The sequence below is a fragment of the Octodon degus genome, unplaced genomic scaffold, assembly GCF_000260255.1.
Source record: "Octodon degus isolate 3935 unplaced genomic scaffold, OctDeg1.0 scaffold00169, whole genome shotgun sequence".
Taxonomy (NCBI): Eukaryota; Metazoa; Chordata; class Mammalia; order Rodentia; family Octodontidae; genus Octodon; species Octodon degus.
The window spans coordinates 672593-695419 of NW_004524745.1; the positions used below are offsets into that span (position 1 = coordinate 672593).

At 41.4% G+C, this 22827-nt stretch overlaps 1 protein-coding gene across 1 annotated transcript in view; it reads left to right on the top strand.

Moving 5' to 3' along the window:
- Window positions 1–8987: 8987 nt before the first annotated feature.
- Window positions 8988–22827, top strand: part of Nrg2 (neuregulin 2) — a 198142-nt gene continuing 184302 nt past the window's right edge. The window contains 1 exon segment of the mRNA XM_023703380.1: window positions 8988–9839. Within this exon segment, the coding sequence (XP_023559148.1) occupies window positions 9134–9839 (706 nt within the window). The 5' untranslated portion in view covers window positions 8988–9133.

The following is a 22827-nucleotide window of genomic DNA, read 5'->3' on the forward strand; positions in this document are numbered from 1 at the left end:
AGGACCTTGAAATACTGTATAAGTATCCTAAAACTGAGCTACATCCTCAGCTCTCAAGTGGATTTTAACAAAAAAAAAAATGACTTGGCATGGTGCCACATGCCTGTAATCCCAGAATTTGGGAGGCTAAGGCAGGAGAATTACTGTGAGTTTGTGGCCAGCCTAGCCTACCTAGTAAGTTCAAGTCCAATTTGAACTACCTACTTAGGCCTTGTGATGGATTTTTTTTTGTTGTTGTTTTAAATTATTTTATTTTTAATAAGGTATAACTAATATAAAATAATCTGAACATATTTAAAATGTACAATTTGGTAAGATTTGCAATACACAAATACCAATAAAACCACCACCAATGAATGCTGAGCATACTGGTTACATCACGAAGTCTCTGTACTGCCTATGTTTTCCTTCCCCCATACATTTTTATTTCCTGTGTTGATGTCCTTGACACTACATATTAATTCTCAACTTCCATAACTTTATATATTAAATCAGAGAGTCTATGTTTCTTTGTTATAGTCTTTCTGAAAAATTATTTTAAATTATTCCAAGGTTTGATATAAGTACTTAGTGTACCATTGTATGGTTACACTATGTTTTTTAATAAATCTATTCATTGGTTAACAGATATTGTGATGTTTTTAGTTGGACTATTATAAATAAAGCTTCTGTGAACATTCTTTTTTTCCTTGATATGGAGAAAACAATAAAAAGTTAAGACTGGGAGAAAATATTAGCAGAGTACATATTTGATAATGGAGTTACCTTTAGGGAACTCTGAAAATTGTGCAAATAAATAACCTATTATGTATATTGGTAAATGTGGTGGATTAGCTGATGGCTAACACTTGTAATGCCCAGCTGACTGACTCAGCGTGGTGCTAGGCCGAGAAGGCCCATCTGGGGATTGTTGCCAACAGCATAGGAAAAACTGGAGGGAGAGATACTATGTTATTGCTTCTCCTGCAGAAGCTTGTCACTGAGGTTGGCTGCAATTCTCTTCAAGGGAGCTCTGGTCCTTACCTCGAGCATCACTTCCTGGTTCTGGTACAGATCCCTCAGCCTTCTGACACAGATCCTTCATCCCGCTGGCTCAGACTTTCCAGCTTACTCCACTGACCTTTGGGCCTTCCCGGTGCAGATCCTTGATAGGGACTCACATGCGACATTGCCCTGGGCACTATGCCTCCAGTCAGACCCATGGAGGGCACTATAATGGGCCCTAGGGCTTCAGTTGGACTTGTGCAGGACATTGCCATGGGATCCAGGCTCTTAGCTGGACTCTTTGGACAGATATCCTGTACTCTTCTGATTTGACTTTTGGGGTGAATATTATAAAGTAATCCTATAAATTATGTATCCTATATTAAATCTATTTCCTTGAAACCCTGACTACAACAGACCCTGTCTCAAAAAAGTGAAACATAATAATAAAATTTTTAAAAGAATGAATAAAAATATTTTTGGAAAGACAAACTAATTTTAGAATAAATAAATTTATTTTGGAGTGAATAATATGAAATGCCTTAGAAACTTCAGCATAACTTAAAGAGTTACTCACTAGGCCCTGACAGACATTAATCCCTTTGTGTGACTGAGTTTATTCTAGCAGCAAATACTGAGGAGAACAGAGCATTACAGAGCACTGGCTCTGCCCTTAGACTTGGGAGAGCTCAGGAGACATCAGGTCAGAGTCTCTGAGAGGGAAAGGAGAGCAGAAAGGTCAAGGAGTGCGAATCTGTTGGGGGAAGTCAACAGATGAAGCCAACAGCTGAAGTCAACAGAAGGTGCCGGTTCAACAGACAAAAGCTTACCTGACTAATTTTGTCTGGATTTTTACTATACAGGAACCACAGCTATTACTTCTTTAGCATCTATTTCAGTGCTATCCAGGATAGATAGGCAATACATGCTTTTTTGGTTAAATTGATAAATAAATTTATAAATTATAATGAAAATTTAAGAAAAGTACAGTCAGAATTCCTGACTTTAGATAATATTGAAAGTATCTAGGAAGCAAATTTTTTAAAAAACCACATAACTGAAAAGTAAGACGTAGACACACAGTTGAATTGGGTACTCAAAAATACGCTAGTCTGAGGATTTGGGAATAAGAGAATAATTTCTTCTTGTCCTGTTTCACGCCCCCAGAGTTGAATCAATCTTAGAGTTCCTGTTGACCTCAGGAGAGGACTCCTAATACACAAATCAGGAAAACAGAGTGAGGGAGGTAGAATCTTTAAAGTTAAACATAAAAAAAAAACCCATCTCGTTTCTTTCCCCACCCAAATTAGATATGCTGCAACACACAAATGCTGGTGTCAATCATAAATGTGTGATCCAATTGTTATAATACAGGATGGACACATCTGTATCCAGACTGTACTTACGCTGTGGTCTACTTTAGGAAGTTTCTGAATTTGAATCTAAAAGTGATATCTGGAAAAGAGATAATAATTTTTGCTCACATAGCACTTTTCATCCAAAGGTCTCAAAGCACTGTACAAAGAAATAAGTATTATTATCCCAGATGGAGCAACTCAGACAGAGGGCCTACTGCCATTTTCAGGAAAGGACAGTGGGAGTCCCTGGGCTCTGAACACAGCCCTAGACTATAAATTATTGAATCACGACCTTTTACCTCCCACTCCCCCACCCCATTACTGAGTATTGAACCTAAGGCCTTTGCACTGAGTGGCATCCTCAGCCCCCCTCCCTTTTATTTTGAGACAGATTCTCAACATATGCCCAGGCTGAACTCGAACTCGTGATCCTCTTGCCTCAGCCCCCAAGAATGTTGGGATTAGAAATGTATACCACTATTCCCAGATATATGGGACCTCTTTTGATTTGGAATTTGAACTACTAATAATGAGTTTTTAAAAAATAGAGCAGGATGTCTTGAGAATTTTAGCATGCATCCTAAACATATAAAAATGGACACTTTTAAAACTTAAATTTTTGGCAAAGTGTGACTTTTCTAAAATAAGAAAAATGGTTGTTATAATCAGACTGATAATGGCTAACATGCTGAGCATTATTCTCAGTGGGTGATACACATCATTTGATTTAAGATTTACAACAAACTTACTATTTGTTTGTTGAGGTAGGAGCTATTACCATTTTACAGTTGAGGAAACTGAGTGAAGAGAAATTAAGCAACTAGGCCAAATGTCAGTCAAGCAAGTGCCACAGCTGGAATTTGGACGTGGACGCTTTGGCTCCATTGCCTTTGCTTTTGGACACTTACTCTGTGCCAGGTACTGTGTGAAGCATTCCAAATGAAGTATCTCATTTAATCCACACCAAACTCATAAGAGGTAGATATATTATTTCCTAGTTTTACTGGGGAGGAAAACAAGGCTTAAAAAAGGCAAAATGACTCACCCAAGTTCCTATAGCAGTAGGGGTTGGAGCTTCAAAAAGCCACTCATTTTGAAAATGAGTCAAAAGAGCAACAGGCAAGAAGTCAGCATTTTAGGGCTGCCCCTGCCTGTAACTCAGATGTGCGACTTTGAACCAATCACTGAATTTCTAGGGGCTCCACATTTTCCTCCGTAAAAGAAGAGCATGTACAACGTGGATACTGAAGTTCTTCCTGGTACTGAAATTCTGAGGCTCCATATCTGTTTCTTCTTTAGTCCCTTGCTTGACAATGCTTGGAGGAAAAGAAATTAACCACACAGAACCTGGAAGCCAAATTTAGAAAACAGATCATAAAAGGAGAAAATAATAAGTTTACAAAATGTCTTTATTTAGAACGTAAGACTGTCCTGCAAAGCATCTGGCTTGGTTTGTGAGACTCTGCGACCAGAAGCAGGTCACACAGATCTCCCTGCCCAGCCAGTGCCCCTGGGGCCAGAGAGTCAGGGAAGTTACTTCAGGGTCCTTTCTGGCCTGAGGAGCTGGCTGAAGCTGGAAGAAGCCCACCGCATGTGGGAGGCAGCTGAGAGAAGAAGCCAAGCGTTTCATGTGGGTGTTCTATCTTGAATTCAGAATGTCTATACCATTCTGTCTACTTCTGTTTTTGTTCTTAGTGATGATTATACAGTGACAAAGTTCACTGCTGCCGTGAACGAGTCCCCAGCCCCAGCCTGGGGCAGCCATATTGTAGTGAACCGTGGCTTCCATGTTTCTTTCTGATTCTGTTGAGAAATGTGAGCCTGGGTTTGGGAGAAATCTTCACCCTAGAAAAGCTACCTGCAGCTTTGGCATCATGAGAAAGTCACTTAAATCTTCTTAGTGCTCCCATCCACCATCTCTTTTTGTAAAATTATGCTTATACAACTTGCTCCCCAGTATTATGAACTGCAAATTGTATAATATTTATGAAAGTAGTTTGTAGAGATGGGAGACCTCTCAGGTGACAATGACAGTGAGGCTGAGAGAGTGCCCTCACCCACACTCCTGGTGGTGCTATGCATGGGGCCCATGATTTGGCAATAGGCCAGCTTCAATTACAGGCTCGACTCGGCCTGTCATTTGGGCAAGTTATTAAATTTTTGTAATTCTTTTCAATTTGTATAATGTAAAATGGAAATAATAAATATGAAGCTTCTGACACAGAATAAGCCATTAGTAAGGAACAGCTATTATTATTTTAATCATCAATTTTATGGCACAGAATTAAGAGGTTTACAGTATTAGGTTTTATTTTCTAAGATGCACATATTCACTTAGAACTCCAGAGAAAGGCCAGTATGAAAGTGAGCTATTGTGGATACGGTGGCACACACCTGTAATCCTAGCACTCAGGAGGCTGAGGCAGGATTCAAGACCAGCCTGGGCTACAAAGCCAGTGCAAGGCCAACCTGAACTGCATAGTGAGACTCTGCCTTAAAAAAAAAAAAAAAAAAAAAAAAAAGAGGAACTTGGTACAAAATTCTTCTTCAGAGCCAACTATTGTCTCAATTTCTGCTCCATCCTCTCAAAGCTTATTTATGTCCTACAAACATTCACATATTAACTTCTTTCTTCTTACTAGGGATTGAACTTCCCAGGGCCTGCCTCATGCTAGGAAGTTTCTACCACTGAGCTATATCCCCTGCCTTACATCCTTTTATAATTGTCTTTTACAACTAGACAAAAATGGTAGCATGCCTTCTTCTTCTTTACCCTTTTTAAAAACAATATCTTTTTTTAAAATGGCTATACTTTTTAAGAGTGTATTTTGTTTTGTTTTGTACTGCTGTGAACTAAACCCAGGCCTTGTGTGTTCTAGGCAAGCAATGTACCACTGTGCTATATCCTCAGCCCTCCTCTGCTTTTTGGTGATGGTGGTACAAGGGGTTGAACTCAGAGCCTTCATACTGAGCCATACCCCAGACCATTTTTAAATTTCATCTTTAAAATTTTGAAACAAGATCTCAGTAAGTTCCTAAATTCCCTGGGCTGGCTCAAACTTGTGCTCTTCTTATGTAAGTCACCTAGATTTCTGGGATTATAAGACTGCAGTGCTAGGTCCAGCTCCTGCATCGTTCTGTTTGTTTGCTTGAAGTTTTGATTGACTTGTTTTCTGAGACAAGGTTTTGCTATGTAGTTGAGGTTGGCCTTGAACTCACTATGTAGCCAAGGCTGGCCTCAAACTCACAGTAATCTTCCTGCTTTAGTATTCTGAATTCCTGTATATAATATATATATATATATATATATATATATATATAGAGAGAGAGAGAGAGAGAGAGAGAGAGATAGGATTCTCTGTGCCACTTAGAAAGTCTCAGTTCTTTGCTTGGGAATCACTAACATAAGTTAATTATCGATAATACTGAATATTAATTTTGGCCTTTACTCTGTGCCAGACATTGTTCTAAGCACTTTACACATCTTAAATAATCTATGATTTTCTAGTTTCAATTTAAATATTATCTCCAAAGAAGCCCTCCTTTATCTAAGTTGACCTCCCTTCCTCCCTGGCTATTATTCTGTATCATTTCATCCTGTTGATTTCCTTCTGAATACTCATCACTATTAGTTACCTATTTGCCTGCTTGTTTACTTCTGCCTCCCCAAGCACAGTAGGAGCTTTGAGAGTAGGGACTGAGTCCCTTAGGCTCACTGCAGTACACCAGGAAAAGTGCATTGCCTTGGTGCTCAGTACAGAGAAATCATGGTTGAGTATTTATTGAAAAGTACAAAATCGGGGGTTGGGGAGATGGCTTAGTGGAATAAGTGCTTCCCTGGCAAGCTCAAGGGCCTGAGTTCAATCCCCGGTTCCACAAAAACAACAAAAAATAAAACAAACAAAAAAAGAAAAGTACATAATGAACAAAAATATCCAGCTTTCTGAGGTAGACCCTACTATTTTCTCCATTATTCTGATGAAGAAATTAAGATCTAGAAAGTGAATAGAGGGGCTGGGGATATGACTCAGTAGAATAAGTGCTTCCCTGGCAAGCGCAAGGGTCTGAGTTCAATCCCAGGTTCTGTCAAAAAAAAAAAAAAAAAAAAAGTGAATGGACTCACCCCAAAGTTAATAACAAAACTGGTTGAACACCCATCTCTGCTTGATTCCAGAGCACAGGCTTATCACTTCTCTGGTCCCAGCCCCTTGGCTAGGTCTAATCCAAGTCCCTGTTTCCTGTCTAGGACTTTCTTATTCATTGAAATAAGAGGGTAGAATTAGCCATCCTCCTTGTAGTAATGTTTTGTGCTTTGTGAGATCTATGATCTATGAAAATGAAAGTCAGGTTCAGTGAAAGGACCAACAAATTTGGCTTGATGAGTTCAAGGATATTGATCTTCTGTTTTTCTTTTTCTACTTCCTTTACTGAAGATTTGCTGGTCCTTGTTCTATGCTAGACATTGTGTTGGATGTAACTGGAATCCAAAGACTTATAGAACATAGGTCATAGTTGTAATCATAGAACATTAAGATACCTGTCTGATGGGAGATGCAGGCACATAAATAGCTGCCTGAAGTACTCCAGGAGGCAGTGCCATACTAGTATTATCTGTGAGGCCCACAGTAACACAGGGAGGAAGGGATTAATTCCACCACATCATGCATGATGCTGGGAGCAGTGTTTGTATAGGAAGTGGGAGATCAGATATGATGCAGAGTTAGATCTTAGGGAAAGAAGTTTTCCAGGTAACAAGGTGGACTTCCTAGACATGAGTCATCACAAACAGAAGCACCCTAAGATGCAGCACCATGAGATGAAGAATGCTAGGAAAGAAGGTTGGATCTCAAGGTAAAGAACTGCCTAAATAAATAGCAGGAGCTTGTGAAGATCCTTGCTGAAGGGTCTGTTTGTCACTCCTGACAGGTGTGGCTTAAAACATCACTCCAGTGGTGACAGGATTATTTATTAATTTTTCATTTTATATATTTGGTACAGGGTCTCGTACGCAGCTTGGACTTGTAGTGATCTTCCTGTTTTCAGCCTCCCTAGCACTGGGATTACAGGCTGGAACCCTCTATGCCTGAACTCGGTCTCCTGCTCAGTGTGCCCTGGGACACAGCACGCAGGGACCAGGAATCAAACCCTGATTCATGCACTTGCCAAAGCAGGCACTTAGTCCTCTGAGCTATCTCATTGCCCCGTGGTGACAGGATTAGAAGTGGTAAGAGATGAGGCAAATGCGTGGCTACTGATCAGGAGGCTTTACAGTTGTCCAGGTGACAGATGATGAGGAATTTGACTTTCAGTATTTGCAGCAGAGCTGAAGAAGTAGCTAAATTAGAGAATTTTTAGATGGTAGAGTCAAAAGACTTGGTGATTGATTTGATAAGGGAGGATAAGAGAAGAGGCCAAGGGATTTACTAAAAAGGATTGGGTGGCCAAGTATAAAATAATGCTCTTAATAATTAGAGGAAAATTGAAGTTGGGTGTAAGAAATAATTCTGTTGCTTTGGATATACAGAGTTTCTGTCTTAGACAGCTAAAAGGAAAGTTTGGCTCCTTCTTTCTTTTCCAGAACAGCAGTCCTAGCCTAAGTAAGACATCCTTAGGTCAGTTTCCTGCAGGGCCTAGAAAAGGATAAAATTCTCAAAGACATCACTAGCATTTCTCATTGCCACATCCATCAAGCATAAAACCCTGGTATTAAAAATCTCCTGGATCCCCATTGATAGAAGAATAGACTTTAGATATACTGTGTATCTTTTAAATTGGACACTGGCTCCAGTGGAACAAACTCTTCTGGTTTTTGCAAACGCCAAACTTTTATAAAGAAACCATTTCTATCCAGCAGCCACCACCCCTGACCACTACCAGCTCTCAACTATCTCCCAAGAGCCCGTTTTCTCCCTTTGGGTTGATTTTTAATAGAGAATGGTGTTGTAATGTATGCAGCCTGATTACTGCTGACTACTGGAGAAAGTCTAGAATTTGGGGGACTGGATCCTTTCCCAACCACCACCTCTGACCAACTGTCCTCCACGCTGCCACAAGACTCCTTGTAGCTCCAACCCTTTACAAAACGAGTAAGGTGGGATCTTGCCTCACCTCAACTTGCATATCCAGCGCTCACCAGGCAGTGGCACGGCATAGCACGTGGCTCCTCTAGGGGCTGTTTTGTTTAGGGTCCTCCTAAGGAAAGAGACAGCCCAGGAGGCCGAGAGGCTGGCGCGCCATCCTGGTCGTGGCCATCTCCCTGGTTCCTAGAGCTGATGGCCAAAGACAGAGGAGGCACGCCCTGTGTCCCACTCCTAGGTTCCTAGGATGCTGTCAGAAGCCGCTCTCTCTCCTCCGCCTTCTCCTCACGCACCTACCCCCACGGTCATACCAATAAATCCCATGAGCAAAGGGTAGCACGGTCCTCCCGCGCGCCCCTGCGGGCTTGAAGGCTGTACTAAAGCAGCGCAGCCCCAAGCTTCCCCTGCAGAAGCCGCGCTCCCCACTAGCTCCGGGGGCAGAGGGGGCGCGAGAGAGCCAGTGGGCGGGCGTCGCATCCTCCGCATCCTCCTCCAAGTGCAGGCGCGCGGGGAGGGAGCGCTGCGCTGCGCCGCGCTGCGCATCGCGGCCCGCTTGCTGCCTGCCCCCTGCCCGAGCCGGGCCACCTCCCTGGGCCGCTGGCGGAGGGCTACGAGGCGCTAACGTAACGCTGTTTCCGGTTTTCCAGCGGGCTCTGTTTCCCCTCCCAAGGCGGCGGCGGCTGAGCGGCGGAGCCCCCCAAATGGCCTGGCCAGATGCGGCAGGTTTGCTGCTCAGCGCTGCCGCCGCCGCCGCCACCACTGGAGAAGGCTCCGTGCAGCAGCCACAGCGACAGCAGCAACAGAAGCAGCAGCAGCGAGACGAGCAGCAGCAGCGGCGAGAGCGGCAGCAGCAGCAGCAGCAGCAGCGGCAGCAGCAGGATCAGGAGCAGCAACAGCATCTCTCGTCCCGCTGCGCCCCCAGAGCCGCAGCCGCAGCCCCGCAGCCCCGCAACCCCGAGAGCCGCCGCCCGCCCGCGAGCCACAGCCGCCGGCGGCATGAGGCGCGACCCGGCCCCCGGCTTTTCCATGCTGCTCTTCGGTGTGTCGCTCGCCTGCTACTCGCCCAGCCTCAAGTCGGTGCAGGACCAGGCGTACAAGGCACCCGTGGTGGTGGAGGGCAAGGTCCAGGGGCTGGCTCCGGCCAGCGGCGCCAGCTCCAACAGCACCCGAGAGCCGCCTGCCTCAGGTCGAGTGGCGCTGGTGAAGGTGCTGGACAAGTGGCCGCTCCGGAGCGGGGGGCTGCAGCGCGAGCAGGTGATCAGCGTGGGCTCCTGCGCGCCGCTCGAAAGGAACCAGCGCTACATCTTTTTTCTGGAGCCCACGGAGCAGCCCTTAGTCTTTAAGACTGCCTTTGCCCCTCTCGACACCAACGGCAAAAACCTCAAGAAGGAGGTGGGCAAGATCCTATGCACTGACTGCGGTGAGTTGCCCCCTCCCTCTGCCAGAGGAAGGGGGGAGGGGCGAGGTGGTAGAAAATGGGGGTGGGGCGGGGAGGTGCGGCAGGTGCCCAGGCCTGGCAGCGTCCAGCCGCTTGGGGGGGCTCCCCCAGAGCAGGTTGGCTGGCACGGGTGTGAGGGGGTTGGGTTGGAGAGGAGGGTCAGGCGCAAAGTGTGCCAAGGGCTGGGGGGGGGGGAGGCGCCGGCCTGTGCCAGCAGGGATCTGCGGCTGATGTATGGCATGTGGGTCTGGAAAGCTGCCATCATAGCCCAATAGCGGAAGGAAAAACGGAGAGGTCCGGGCGGTGCTGTCCTGAGGCTCAGTGAGTCAGGAGTGACCCTCAGAGGCCTTATGCGCTCTGCTCCCAAGGGCCTGCCTTGCATAGGCTGGCAGGGTCTGCAGGAGCAGCTGGGCAGACTCCCAGGCGGTGAAGGCCTCCGCTTACAAGTTCTCCTAGGGAATGATCGCCCCCGCCCCCTCCTTCCTCTCTGGGGCTCGCTTCTCTGCTCATCCACACCGCTGGCGCAGGCAGAGTTGGACTTTTTCTGCTACTGTTTTCTGTCTTCCATGTGGCTCTGGGTTTTGTTTTTTGTGCTTGTTTTTCTTCCATCGTGATTGCCTATCATTGCTAAGTGGGTAGTACAGTCTTCTCCCTACCTCCAGGATCGGCCAGCAGAAGCCTCTTGTAGTGGTTTCTGGAGGATCTTACTAGGTCTTTTCATGATGATGATGGTGATCATGACGATGAAATAGAGTAACTTCTGCTGGATGCTGCAAGTTCAGCTCTGACATCTTTGCTGGCTGGTTGCATTGACTGCATCTCTTCTCTTCATGATGGTGGGTACTGCACAGGAATGCAGGTGATTAGAAACAAAACACTGAAATCTGTAGATGTGGGCGCTCCAGAATGGAGTTCTCCTGGGTCCCATCACAGGGCAAAGAAATGTCAGCTTAAGAGCTTTGTCTTCTTGTCCCTGAATTCAGCCCTCAATTCTCAGAAAAATGTTTTAAACAGAATCGTTCCCTCGGTGGAGTATTCCGTGTTAGTTTGTTTTGTGCCTATTCATATTGGTCTTCATTTTGTCCCAACTGAGGCTAAATTTATAGCATTTGGAGTGACTGCAAACTATGTAATCACTGGCTTGTGATAGATGTCTTGGACTCTCATGGAAGTTAGTGTTTACCAGTTTACCGACTGAATCTGAGTAGTGTAAACAGGCATGAGTCACTAAATGTGTGTAACAACTCACTGTAAGTTTTGGTGCCCCTGTCTTTCTAGATCAATGCCTTTGACTTTTGGAAGCTTCTCTCTCCCGCTTTTCCAAGAGGCAAATTTTAGGAGTTTAGTTGTGGGAGTATATCCAGGCACTGTGTGAAACTGTGATCAATTTAATGAGAAGAATCTTGGCAGTGTCTTAATAAGAAGGGAAAAAACTTTAGTGATAATAGTAGTTTATGGCTCTGATATTACTCTAAGAAACATTGTTGACTGCTTTTTAATGTTGGTTTTATTCTCTGAAATGTCTTATTGTGATAAGTTGAGACCAGTTAAGAATTTTAAATTTTTTATTCTATTAAGTATTTTGTCTGAAATCCCTTGGGGAGCTGTGGAACTGTGCCATGCAGGGGAAATAGGTAGTAAAAACACTTACTGAACCTTATCCAAGGACAGCTTCTTTTGTTTTTTGGTAAATTGCTCCGGAATATGCAAGTGCACAGCTACACAGGATCTCTAGCCTAGGCCATTGGGGACCTGCTAGTGGTTGTCAGATAATCCCATAGAAGAAGGAGCTTCTCCCTTTGTCCCCCTTCTCCTACTTGCACCTCTTAACATATGCATTGTCGGTTACACCTTGTTAGCTTTAATTAGCTTTTGATAACTTAACAGTTGAATGCTGAGACACTGAAAGATTTGAGAGTCAGAAATACAGTCTGCTTTTAGGTTATGGCCATCTCGTGTTATTAAAATAGCATGTGTAGCACACTTCTCAAAAAGATAAATTTAGGACTGCAATCACTGGTAAAAGGAAGGCCCTCACACATTATAAATCATCAAGGAGCAGTAATGTGTGCAGCAGTAAATACTTTAGAATACAAAGCAATTGCTTTGAATTGATAGTGGTAAATGTCTATTTGGGTAGCTCTACCTAAGAAAATTAGAAATTAAAAGACATATTTCTGAGGGGAGATTTGTGGAACTGGTGGTAATATGGCAGAAGACTATAAGTTCCTTTTTTATTTTCTGCTATGGTTAAAGACAACATAGACTGTAACCGTATATTAAATAAGGAAACAAAATCATCCAAACTAACCACAACACCTTCCTTGTGCTCAGCAGGAAATAGCTAACAAATTCATTTTCTGTTTTCTATTCTAAAGAAAACCCTCTGGGCCACAGGGTCATTGAGAACATTTTCTCCTTGGAGCAGATTTACCCATTGCAAAACAGGGAAACTGGCACTTGGAACCTGACATCCTGGCCGTTATATTGAGCAACTGAGGTTGAATTGTTACTTTGTTTTGTCAGCTTCAGCTCTTGACTGTGTCCGGTGTGTAGAGATTTGGTTCCTAGGGAGGTCATCCAGAAAGATGTGTTTAGGGGTACAAGGCAAGACTTTGGGATACTATACCATCTGTAGGGATATCTTGGGTTTAAAAGTTGGCACATGCCTTAGTAACATCCATTCAGCAGTCACACCAGACACCTTCTAGAGGTCCTCATGAATAGCTAATATCAACAGGAAAACGTTGACTCTAAGTCAATACACTCAGGTGGGAAATGGTAAGGAGTACTGTTGGCTGGAATAGCGATACCTGCCAGAGGGGCATTTTTTTTTAACAGATCTAATGTGTATCATTTATCCAGAAAAACTACCTCAGGTAATAAAGAGTTGAGTAAAATTTATAAATTTCTAAGAAGATTTCATTCATGAAGGTGTTTTCTTTGCCTCAATGGAAAGGAGAAGAAAAAGAGTTGGAAAGGACTCACCAGGGATCAACAACTCCATGCCATGTTATAAAAAGCGTCCTATTCTGCAAATCGTCCTGCATTTAAAAAAAAATGATTGTGTATATTTTGGTATAATTATGCCCTATCTTATTGCTTTCTTATATGCATGCTTTTCAAGTTGTTAACTTTGTTGAAATATATATATATATTATATATATATTTATTATATATATATTTAAATATATATATCCCTTTCCTTTGGAACTTGCTGACTTTCAGTTTTCCAGTGTATAATATACAGTCTTTTGTTGTTAAACATGGAAAAAGTGTATATCCTGGAGAGTTTACATTCTTTAGGGTAGTTTTAAGTTAATTTGGCACCCAGAAACACACATTAGAGGGAGATGGTTCACAAAATTCAGGATGGCAAAAGCAACTGCATATTTTTAAAATGCTGTTTATTTAAAGAACCTTTTCTTCCCCAGCCAGCTGGAAACCCAGCTGTGCTACAGCTTGAAGATGGAAAAGTGAAACTAGATTAGAAACTGACCAGTCCTGGTGGTGAAGAGGCGGTTTGGTTATAGGTTTGGGTTTGAATCCCATCTAATGTCATTGTTTCTTGTAGTGGCTGCTTTCCTCTTCAGATTGCAGTTTTAGGAGAAAAAACATCTTATCTTTGAGATCTTCTTTGTCCTGGCTCTCCTGTCCTCTGACCCCACTTGCTCCTCCCCAGGGTTCTGTATTGTGCCTGTTTATAGAAAAGCTCTTCTAAGTGTCTTTTGAATAAAGTCAAGTGAAGTTCCAAAAGAAAGCCTCTAGATACATGATAAAACAATCTTAACTCTGATCTGAGACACAAAGTACTGTGTTGAAAAGCTGAGTTTGATGACAGCCTTTACCTGTCGCTATGGGAACATTTTTTTTTTCCAAAGGTGTCTTTATCAACTAGAGTAAACCACAACATGTTTAATCATTGTGCTGATTAGTGTTAATGGGATTTGAGCAGTGGGGAATAGGTTTTGCTGAAGAAGATTCACTTTTTGGGGGGAGTGGAGTAATAGTATCCCACCCCAATTTAAATAAAAATGAAAAAGTTGTCGGACTTACCAAAGGGTTTGGTGGCCTGGGATATAGCTCAGTGACATAAGCACCTGACCGAGTGCAAGGCCCCAAGTTCAATTCCTGGGACCGCCAAAAAACAAGGGTTTGGAATCTAGAGAGGATGGTATGTTAACAGTCTATGTGAGTAACTTCCTCTTGCCTTTAATCAAAACTTCCTCTTTATATCATCCTCAATTATCTAGGACATTTACACTTTATTTCCTAATAACACTTACTTTTAAAAATAAAGTTACATCTCTATTTTTGGATCTGTAGCACATTTACATGGCTCCAAATCCACAGGAATATGTGGTGAGGTGTCCCTCTTACTCTTGTCCTCAGATACCTAGCTCTAAGGCAGTTGCAAAATAACTTATTCTTGAAATGTGTATTTCTCTAAAAAAGCACTGTTTTTCAAAGTAGCCTTCTATTTTTCTTAACAGGAAGACTGTTAATTCTGCCATTCAGCCAATGTTATGGTAAAATTTTCCAGATGATACAATTGTTTTCAATCTCTAGCCCAAGGTCTTGATTATCTAGTTCCTATTGTATCTGAGTCTTTTTTTTTTTTTAATCTCAAGTTATCTAATCAAAGGCTACCTTTGGATAAGAAATGAAAATACTAACTTGTTTTTCAGATATTTTGCCAGTAAGTCTTTTGCCCTAACAATGAATTTTGTGAGTTTTCAAGGGGATGCCCAAGGGAGAGATCCAAAGGTTTGTCACTGGGATTTAGGAGCCATCCAAAGGTTTGTCACCGATGTCACTGGACAACAGTTGCACTCATAAAGCAGTTCATACTTTTCCATAGCCTTGGTAATTTCATAGCAGCGTCCATGTGGGAAATCAGAAGATCTCATAGACAGAAAGAGAAAATTCTGGGGTGCTTGACTGGTTAGATTCTTATCAGAAGCCAAAGACCCAGTTGCAAATGAAGGGTTTGATTTTAACTATACACTGATGTATGACTCCAAGGGGCATTTAGCCCTCTGAAAATTGTTTTGAAATACTCTTATAAGGTGACTGATTCAAACATAGTGTTTAAATTTCAGAGGATCAGGGAATTGCCATTTGGATAAGTAGGAAAAAGTAAATGTACAAATATCTAACCAGCAGGAAGTCTTAACCTTCTAAATCTTGTTGGCTTAGTGGCATTTGGTAATTCTGAATATTGATTTGAGGAAGGAATGGTGATATCAATATCAGTGAAGTTTCCTCTGTGCAGCCTAAGAACTTGTTCTCGGGTCTTTTTTTTCAAAGCCTGAGGTGTTGTTAATATACTTTGCACTAAAGGTAAAAGAAATCTACCTTCCTCCTCCAGCCTCAATTTTAAGTTTGGATGGATGGGTGTGGGATGAGGATTATTGTCTTGTTTTTAGCAAATTAAGCCTCTCCACCCACTTTTGGAATTTGTAAATAGCAATAAATCTACCTTATAAATTTCAAAAGATGGCATAGGGAGCTCTTTAGAAGACTGGAGAAAGTGGATAAATTAGACCGTGGAAGTGCTAAGTTATAACAAATTTGGAAAATGACTATCTTATATGAAATTAAACTCTTTTAATAACAGCAATACACATAGGTGAATCTTACTGAGGTAGAGCACAATGCAAGGCTCTAAAAACTTAAGCAAACACATTAAAAAGCATTAGGATGACATAAAGAAGATATGCCATACCTGTGCAAGGACCTTTTTACTAATCTGGGGTCAAAAGACAGCTTCACCCTGATTGAAGTCAGTTGCTGCTGATCAGCTCTGGTGCCTCTAGTAATTATGAAACAAGGTGAAATTAAGGAACCTTGTTCTCAGGCTGGTTGCTTCAGAGGAGAGTATGCTATAGGAACTCCAATCTTCAGTCGCAGTTCCGTCCTTCTACTCTGCATAGGCAGTGAGAGCCACATGATCTCTCCAGGGACCTTTTCTGGGACAGAGGCCTAACATCTTCAGAGCCTGACTGTGCTGCTAGTCACTTGAGGATGGGTGGCATGTGATTTAATATTTCATTTCTCCTTGCAAATTTCTCCTATGTCCTACAGGGTTTCTATGTGCAGTGACCCCTCACTTATCATGGAGGTTTACGTCCTAAACATCTCCACAATAATTGAAAATCAGTGAAGTAGCAATGCTATATTTATTTTAGTATTTATATATATTTTAAGGCTTTATAAACCCTTCCCACACTCTTATAAACCTTTTCCACCCTTTTGAAAATATTTCTAATGTTCTTAAAATTTTCTAAACTTGTAAACCTATGGATTACATACATATTGTATGGAACAATATGCATTCATCTGCTAAAGAAATACATACGGTAAAGTGTATTTTATTTTGATTTAATATTCTTTTAATATGTTACAATTAACATTTTAATATATTTAAAAAATTTTAGGCAAAAATCATTAAAACCATAAGTACTACGCATATAAATACATATACAGTACTATACACTACTGCAAAATCCCACAATATGGTGAAAAATTAGCGATAAATAATTTAAATTAGTATTTTTTGAAAAAAATAAAAATAAATATATTTTTGAAAACCCACGAAACAGCAAGTTCATGAAAGTTGAACCGTGAAATAAGGAGGGACTACTGTATTAGCACCATGGACCTCTCTCAAGATTGGTGGGGAGGTATAGCTTTTATTTTCTCTCCAGGAACAGAATCACTTATGGCTTTCTCTCATTGACAGATTCCTTGCCTACCCATTGACTCACCTACCCCTTTCTTCCCTAACTTATTTTATAGACCAAGAGTCTGTCTTTGCCCATTAAGTTGAGATGCTTTACTTGATTTTGATCTTGATATTGACCCAACAAACAGAAGCCAAGATGAACAAATGCTTCTGAGAATTAAATCAATGGAAGGTCATCACATGCCTAAATGCCTAATGCAGCACGTGGAAAAGTCATAGTTGTCAGTTAATGGGTCTTGCGCCCATCCCTAATTCTATTGTGACAAGAGATGTGATTTGGTATTCCAAAGGCCCTATTGTTTTTCTTTCAATTCCATCATTTAGATGTTCTGCTTTACCAAGTATTGGAATATGTACTTTATGTAAAGAAATAGGTACTTCAGAGGAGTTACATGAGCTGTAGCCCCTACCATCAATGAATTTACAATTTAGGAGTATAAAAGCAGAGCAGTACTTCAGTCCAGATTATGATAAATCCTGTAAGCTATGACAAGGTAGTGCTTTTGGGAGAAGAGTCATAGAGGAAAGGAAGATCATATCTGGTTAGAGGATTAGAGAAAATTTCTTGGAGATGTAGTTTGAGATGAAAGGCAGAAGCAGACAAGGTGAGAGTGGTTTGGGGATGAAGAGAGATGAATCAATTGATTAAAGCAATCTCATACACAGAGAGCAGCATTCTTAGTTGAAGAGGGGCATACCTGTGGCTGACATAATAGCAAGGAAAGGGAGAAAAGGGTGAGGAGGCTGGAGAGATATTTTAGGGTGTTAGTTTCACTAGTCTTGAATGACAGACCAATGAGTTTATTTCTAGTTATGTAAGCAGTATTTGAAGTTTTAGGTTAAAAGCAGCTTTTTTAAAAAAAAAATGTATTTAGTACAGGGTCTACACGATCTCACTACACTGATTGGACTTTAGTGATCCTCTTGTTCTCAGCCTCTCAAGTGCTGGGATTACAGGTATGCGTCTCAGTGTACGTTTCAGCGAATCCTGGGAGCTATCTGGCCAGCCCCAAAGCAACTTCTTAATGTTTGATAATTACTAGTAAATGGGTCTTTTACACATTTTGTTAACTCTTCCCTAGTGTATCAAGTTTTTTTGGATGCTATTATAGATAGCATCATTCATTTACTCTTCCTAGTAGTTGTCCCTTAGTGTCCAAGGGGGGCTGGTTCCAGCATCCATAATGGATACCAAAAATCTATGGATGCTCAAATACCTTAAATAAAATGTAGTATTTGTGTAAAGCTTACACATATAGTCTCCTTTTTTTTTTTTTCATTGTATGTATTTGGTACAGGGTCTCACTATGCAGCTTGGACTCATTGTTGTCAGCCTCCCCAGCACTGGGATTACAGGCGTGCCCCACCATGCTTGGACTCGGTTGCAGGCTCAGTGCACCCCAGGGTCAGAGTGAGCAGGGCATGCAGGACTGGGGATTGAACCCTGGTCCCTGTGCTTGCCAAAGCAGGCACTTAGTCCACTGAACTATCTTGCTGGCCCTCATAGTCCCCTGTAAACTTCAAATCCTCTCTCTGTTACCCATAATACCTACTGCAATGTAAATGCTATAAAATAGTTATAGTGTATGGTTAGGGCATAAACACAAGGAAAAAGCTCATACCATTTTAGTCCAGAGACAGCTATGTTAGACCTTACTATATAGTATGTTATTGGTAGATGCAGATCCCAAAGAGAGAGAGAGGGCTAGCAGAATACAATCAGATAATTTCTCTTTGGGTTTGTTTTTGTACTGCTAGAGATCTAACTCTGGACCTTACATATGCTAGGCAAAGGCTCTACACTGAGCTACACCTGAGGCGCCCCTCCTTTGTTTACTGCTGACTTTGTACTATGTGACTTTAATATATTAACTTACTAGTTGTAGTAGACCTCTTTCTTTTTCTTTCTTTTAATTTGTAGATTCTTTTTAAATTTTTTTTATTTTTCCATAATTTTATTGAGAAACAAATAGCAATGAGACAGTTTCAAGCCAAATTGGTAGGACAGTTTCAATAATTAACACATTGCATACATTTTTCCTAGGGGTTAATTGCTGTACAAGATGCGGACTTGATATCCTATAATTTTTAGATTCTTGGGTCTTTTCTATGTATAGGATTATGTTGCCAGCAGGGGGGAAAGTTAATTTTTCCTTTCTAATTGTTTCACCACTTATTTCTTTTTCTTACCTTATTGAACTGGTTAGGGCTTTCAAGAACAACGTTGCAAAGATATGATGAGAGCAGATATCCTTTTCTATTCATGAGGGAAAGCATTCAGGCTTTCACTGTTGATTATTATGTCAGCTAATGACTTTTCAAATAGATATGTTTTCTTTAAAGAAAGTCACTAAGCTGGGCTTGGTGGCACTTGTCTGTAATTTCAGCACTCAGGAGGCTGAAGCAGGAGTGTTGTGAGTTTGAGACCACCCTGGGCTACAAAATGAGTTCAAGACCACCCTGAATTGCATAGTGAAGCCTTTTCTCGAAAAGATAGGTGCAGAGTGGGAAGAAGTCTGCTAAATACAATGTGATGAGCAAGCACTTCAGGTCTGTAGTCAGAGGAAATTGGATTTGAAAATAATCTTTCACATTTCCCAGATGGGTGATGTTGGGCAAGTTATTGTCTTAGTTTTGTACAAATGGGGATGATAATAACAATAAGATTGCCATGAGTATTAAATGAGATAGGGCACATACAATGATGAACACATCACTTGCTGCCCTTTTTTTTGGTGGAACCAGGGATTGAACTCAGGCCCTTGCGCTTGCCAGGCAAGTGCTTATTCCACTAAGCCATCTCCCTGGCCCTGCACATTTATTATTGCTAAAATCTTAGGAACATAGATCCGTGTGAGCAGAAAGACTAGGTAAATGAAAAAAATTAAATTATAGAAACAGACTAAGGGGAGAAAAAAGGGAGAGTTTTTATGAACTATATTTTTCATTCAGATGTTCCTATTTATCTCAAGTTGAGAGTTACTCGGCTGGGCTGGTAGAAGTGGTGGTAAGAGGAGAGTAGATTGTGTGTATGATCTTTCTGGGTTTTTTTGGGGCGGGGAAGCTCGTATCAGTCTCAATATGAATCCTGGACCTATACAGGTCCCAACTAGGACTCAGATCTTGATGTGCACATGAGACATGCTGGTCAGTTTTTTGAGAAGTCCATAATGGATATTGTTTTCCTCTGTTTCACAAAGTGAGAAGACTAATATCCATTATCCACCATGCCTCTTTCAAAATTTCAACCTGGTTGTGGGACAAGACAATTTTCCCAGTCCTGCCAGGCATACACTCAAACTATAGCCAGTCTTCACTTGCATTTTACACTTGTCAGAAGAGTTGCTCAAAGTCCCTGGAAAATGAGACTTCTCTATTTTCAAAGAAAGCAGAGTCCCTCACTCACTCTGATTTGATTTGAGGATTTCCAGATTCAGGGCTGAGCTCACACTGAATCATTCATTTTTTTTTTCCTTGCTTCTGTACTGTGTTGGGTCTGGTAGCTGCCCAGGATCAAAGAATAGTGATAGGGTCTTGTAAGAGGTCACAATTTTTGGAATTTGTGGGGTTTCATTTTTACTTTTTTATCTTCGTCTTATTATTATTTGTTTATTTTTGATTTTTTGAAACATGGTCTTTCTGTATAGTTCAATTGGCCCCCAAACTAACAGCATAGCCCACACTGGCCTCAAACTTTTGGCAATCCTGCTTCCTCAACCTCCCAAATGCTGGGATTACAGATGCACACCACCATGCCTGGCTCATTTTTACTTTAGTTTGTTATTTTTATTAGTAATGTTTGCAATACATAATCAATTATGTTCACCATGGGATTTATTTTAATTTTAATTAGTCAATTGATATGTGGAACCTAATTAAAATATGAGATCTTTCTCTCCAGAAAAGCTTGTAGGATAAAGGTTCCTTGGCTTGGGATCTTCACTCTTTGTTTTAGTGTTTCCTTTCTTTTTTTTTATGGTCAGCTCAGCCCACCCTGGGAATAGGGCTGGCATGGCATGTGGTGCTGGGGATTGAACCAAGGTCCCTGCATGCTTGCCCAAGCTTGCCTAAGCAGGCGCTTTAGACCACTGAGCTATCTCACCAGCCCTTCACTCTTTGTTGTGTGTTGTTAATCTTCAGGTGGTTGGCTGACCACAAATCCCTGGAACTTAAGAAGTGCCATTCATATTTTTCTTATTCTTGGAGTCATAGCATTGATGGCATGTATCATTTATATGACACTAATCACTTGAAGCTATGCATTGTTCACAGTTCTTTGATAAATATCTTATTTCCTTCACCAGATTATAAGATCTTTGGGGACAGAAACCTAAAATATGGGTAAGCAAGCAGTTGAGTGCTGCCTACTGCTGAGTAAAAGGGCAGCAATACGACCATTTGATATTTCTATTGATACTTTTGTCCTAGACAACTTGCACAATCAAGTGACAGACCAGCACAAGGGACTAGATGAAAAAATGTCTTCAGGTATTTTGAAAAGAGCAGAATTTTGCTTTCCAATCATTTTTTTCAATAGTTCCTAGTTTCTTCATTTCCTTGCAAATAATTCTCTTTTTCTGAGCTTTTGAATTTTCTCTGGGAAGTTTTCCTCACATATGTCAATATTTTCATTTGCTTCCTTTGTCTTGATTGCTTAGCATTCTTCAAAATTTACTGGTTTCATTTGACACCTGAGGTTTTATTTTTTGTATACTTTAATATAACATGATCGTGTTCACCATAGGGGCTTTGTACCTGCACATGATAGCACTTGAGACTTTTTTCCATTCTGGTTTTCATTAGAATGTTCAATTGCACTCTGTTGATTTAATCTGTTCATGCTTAGGGTGAATACCTTAAGGAGTAAGAGATTTGAGCAGGTATCATCTCTGTAGTAAACTGAAATCATAAGTTTGGAGTGGCTATACCCTTTTGCCTAATAGATAGCTGGGACGGGGTGGGGGGAGTTCTTAGATCATTATTTTCTCTGAAAGAGAAGAAGGTGGAAACCAATGCAATGTTTCTTCCTAGTGAGTATCATCTGGCATGTTCATTCTTTCACTCTTTCCTTGAAATGAGGCATTTTCTCCAAATTTGTTTAGTTGAAGTACTTGGTAGAGAATGTAGGGTGCGGCTTCTCCAGATAGAACTGTCTTTCTGAGAATCCCTAGTCATGACATAGCTGGAGGCCCTGGCACCCTGTCTCCTGGAGTCAGAGTCCTGTCCACTGGTGCCGATGACCATAAGTATAATCTCAATATGGCACCTCATGCACCTGCTTAGACCCCTAATGAGTTTCACAAGCACTGCCTAATTGATAACTGGATGAATTTGCATGGCTTGAGGAAGGAGGGCTTATTTACCATCAGGATGAAACAGATTAGGTAGATGTCTGTCTGAGCCTGTCTCTGGGTGACAGAACACAGCAGGCCTGCAACCACAGCAACTTCCTCTGCATTGTTGTTGGTTGATTTGATTTTAGGGGGAGAAAAAAGAGTTGTTTTTTTTTTTTAAAGGAACGAGAGGAGTCTTAGACTATGACATAATCCATCTGTCAGAGTGAACCAAGGCCCATAAATGAAACTTCTTTCAAAGACTAGGCGGCATACTTGTCAGACTGCTCTTAATTGGTTTCTTTTTCATAGTTTCTTTGCCCGAGTTTTGCTTCTGAGACCCTCTTACCCAAGGCTCCACCTCTCCCAGCCTCACTTTGCATCGTCCTGCTCAGGTTTGCCGACTTACTCACGCTCGTCATAAGTGCAACAGCCACTTCTTGTCCTCTATTTCCGAGAATCAGAAAAATATCCAGAAATTTCTAGTACAAAGTTCTCAATCCTTTTTTTGGACTTTGGATCCAACAGACCCAGTGGAGAAAGCAGAATCAAGGCTGGAGGAGGATTAAAGTGGAATCACATCCAACATCTGGCTACAATTCTCACAGGTTGGATTCTTTTAGACAAAATATGAAGTTTTTCCAAGAAGACCTGTCATACTTCCAGGTGTCATTTCAAAGGGACTGCCTTTTCCAAGAAGTCTAGTGATGTTTAGTACTTAAGTTGTCTTGCCAAGTGCTAACAAGGATCCCTTCCCAATGGTATCTCCAGGGCTCAGCACAGGTTCTAAGAAAGCCCTAAGATGTGAAAGTGGTGTCACCTTCTGGGAAGAGCAAGGTGTTGCCTCCTGTGAGAGAAACACTTTTTTTTTTTTAATTTTTATTTATTT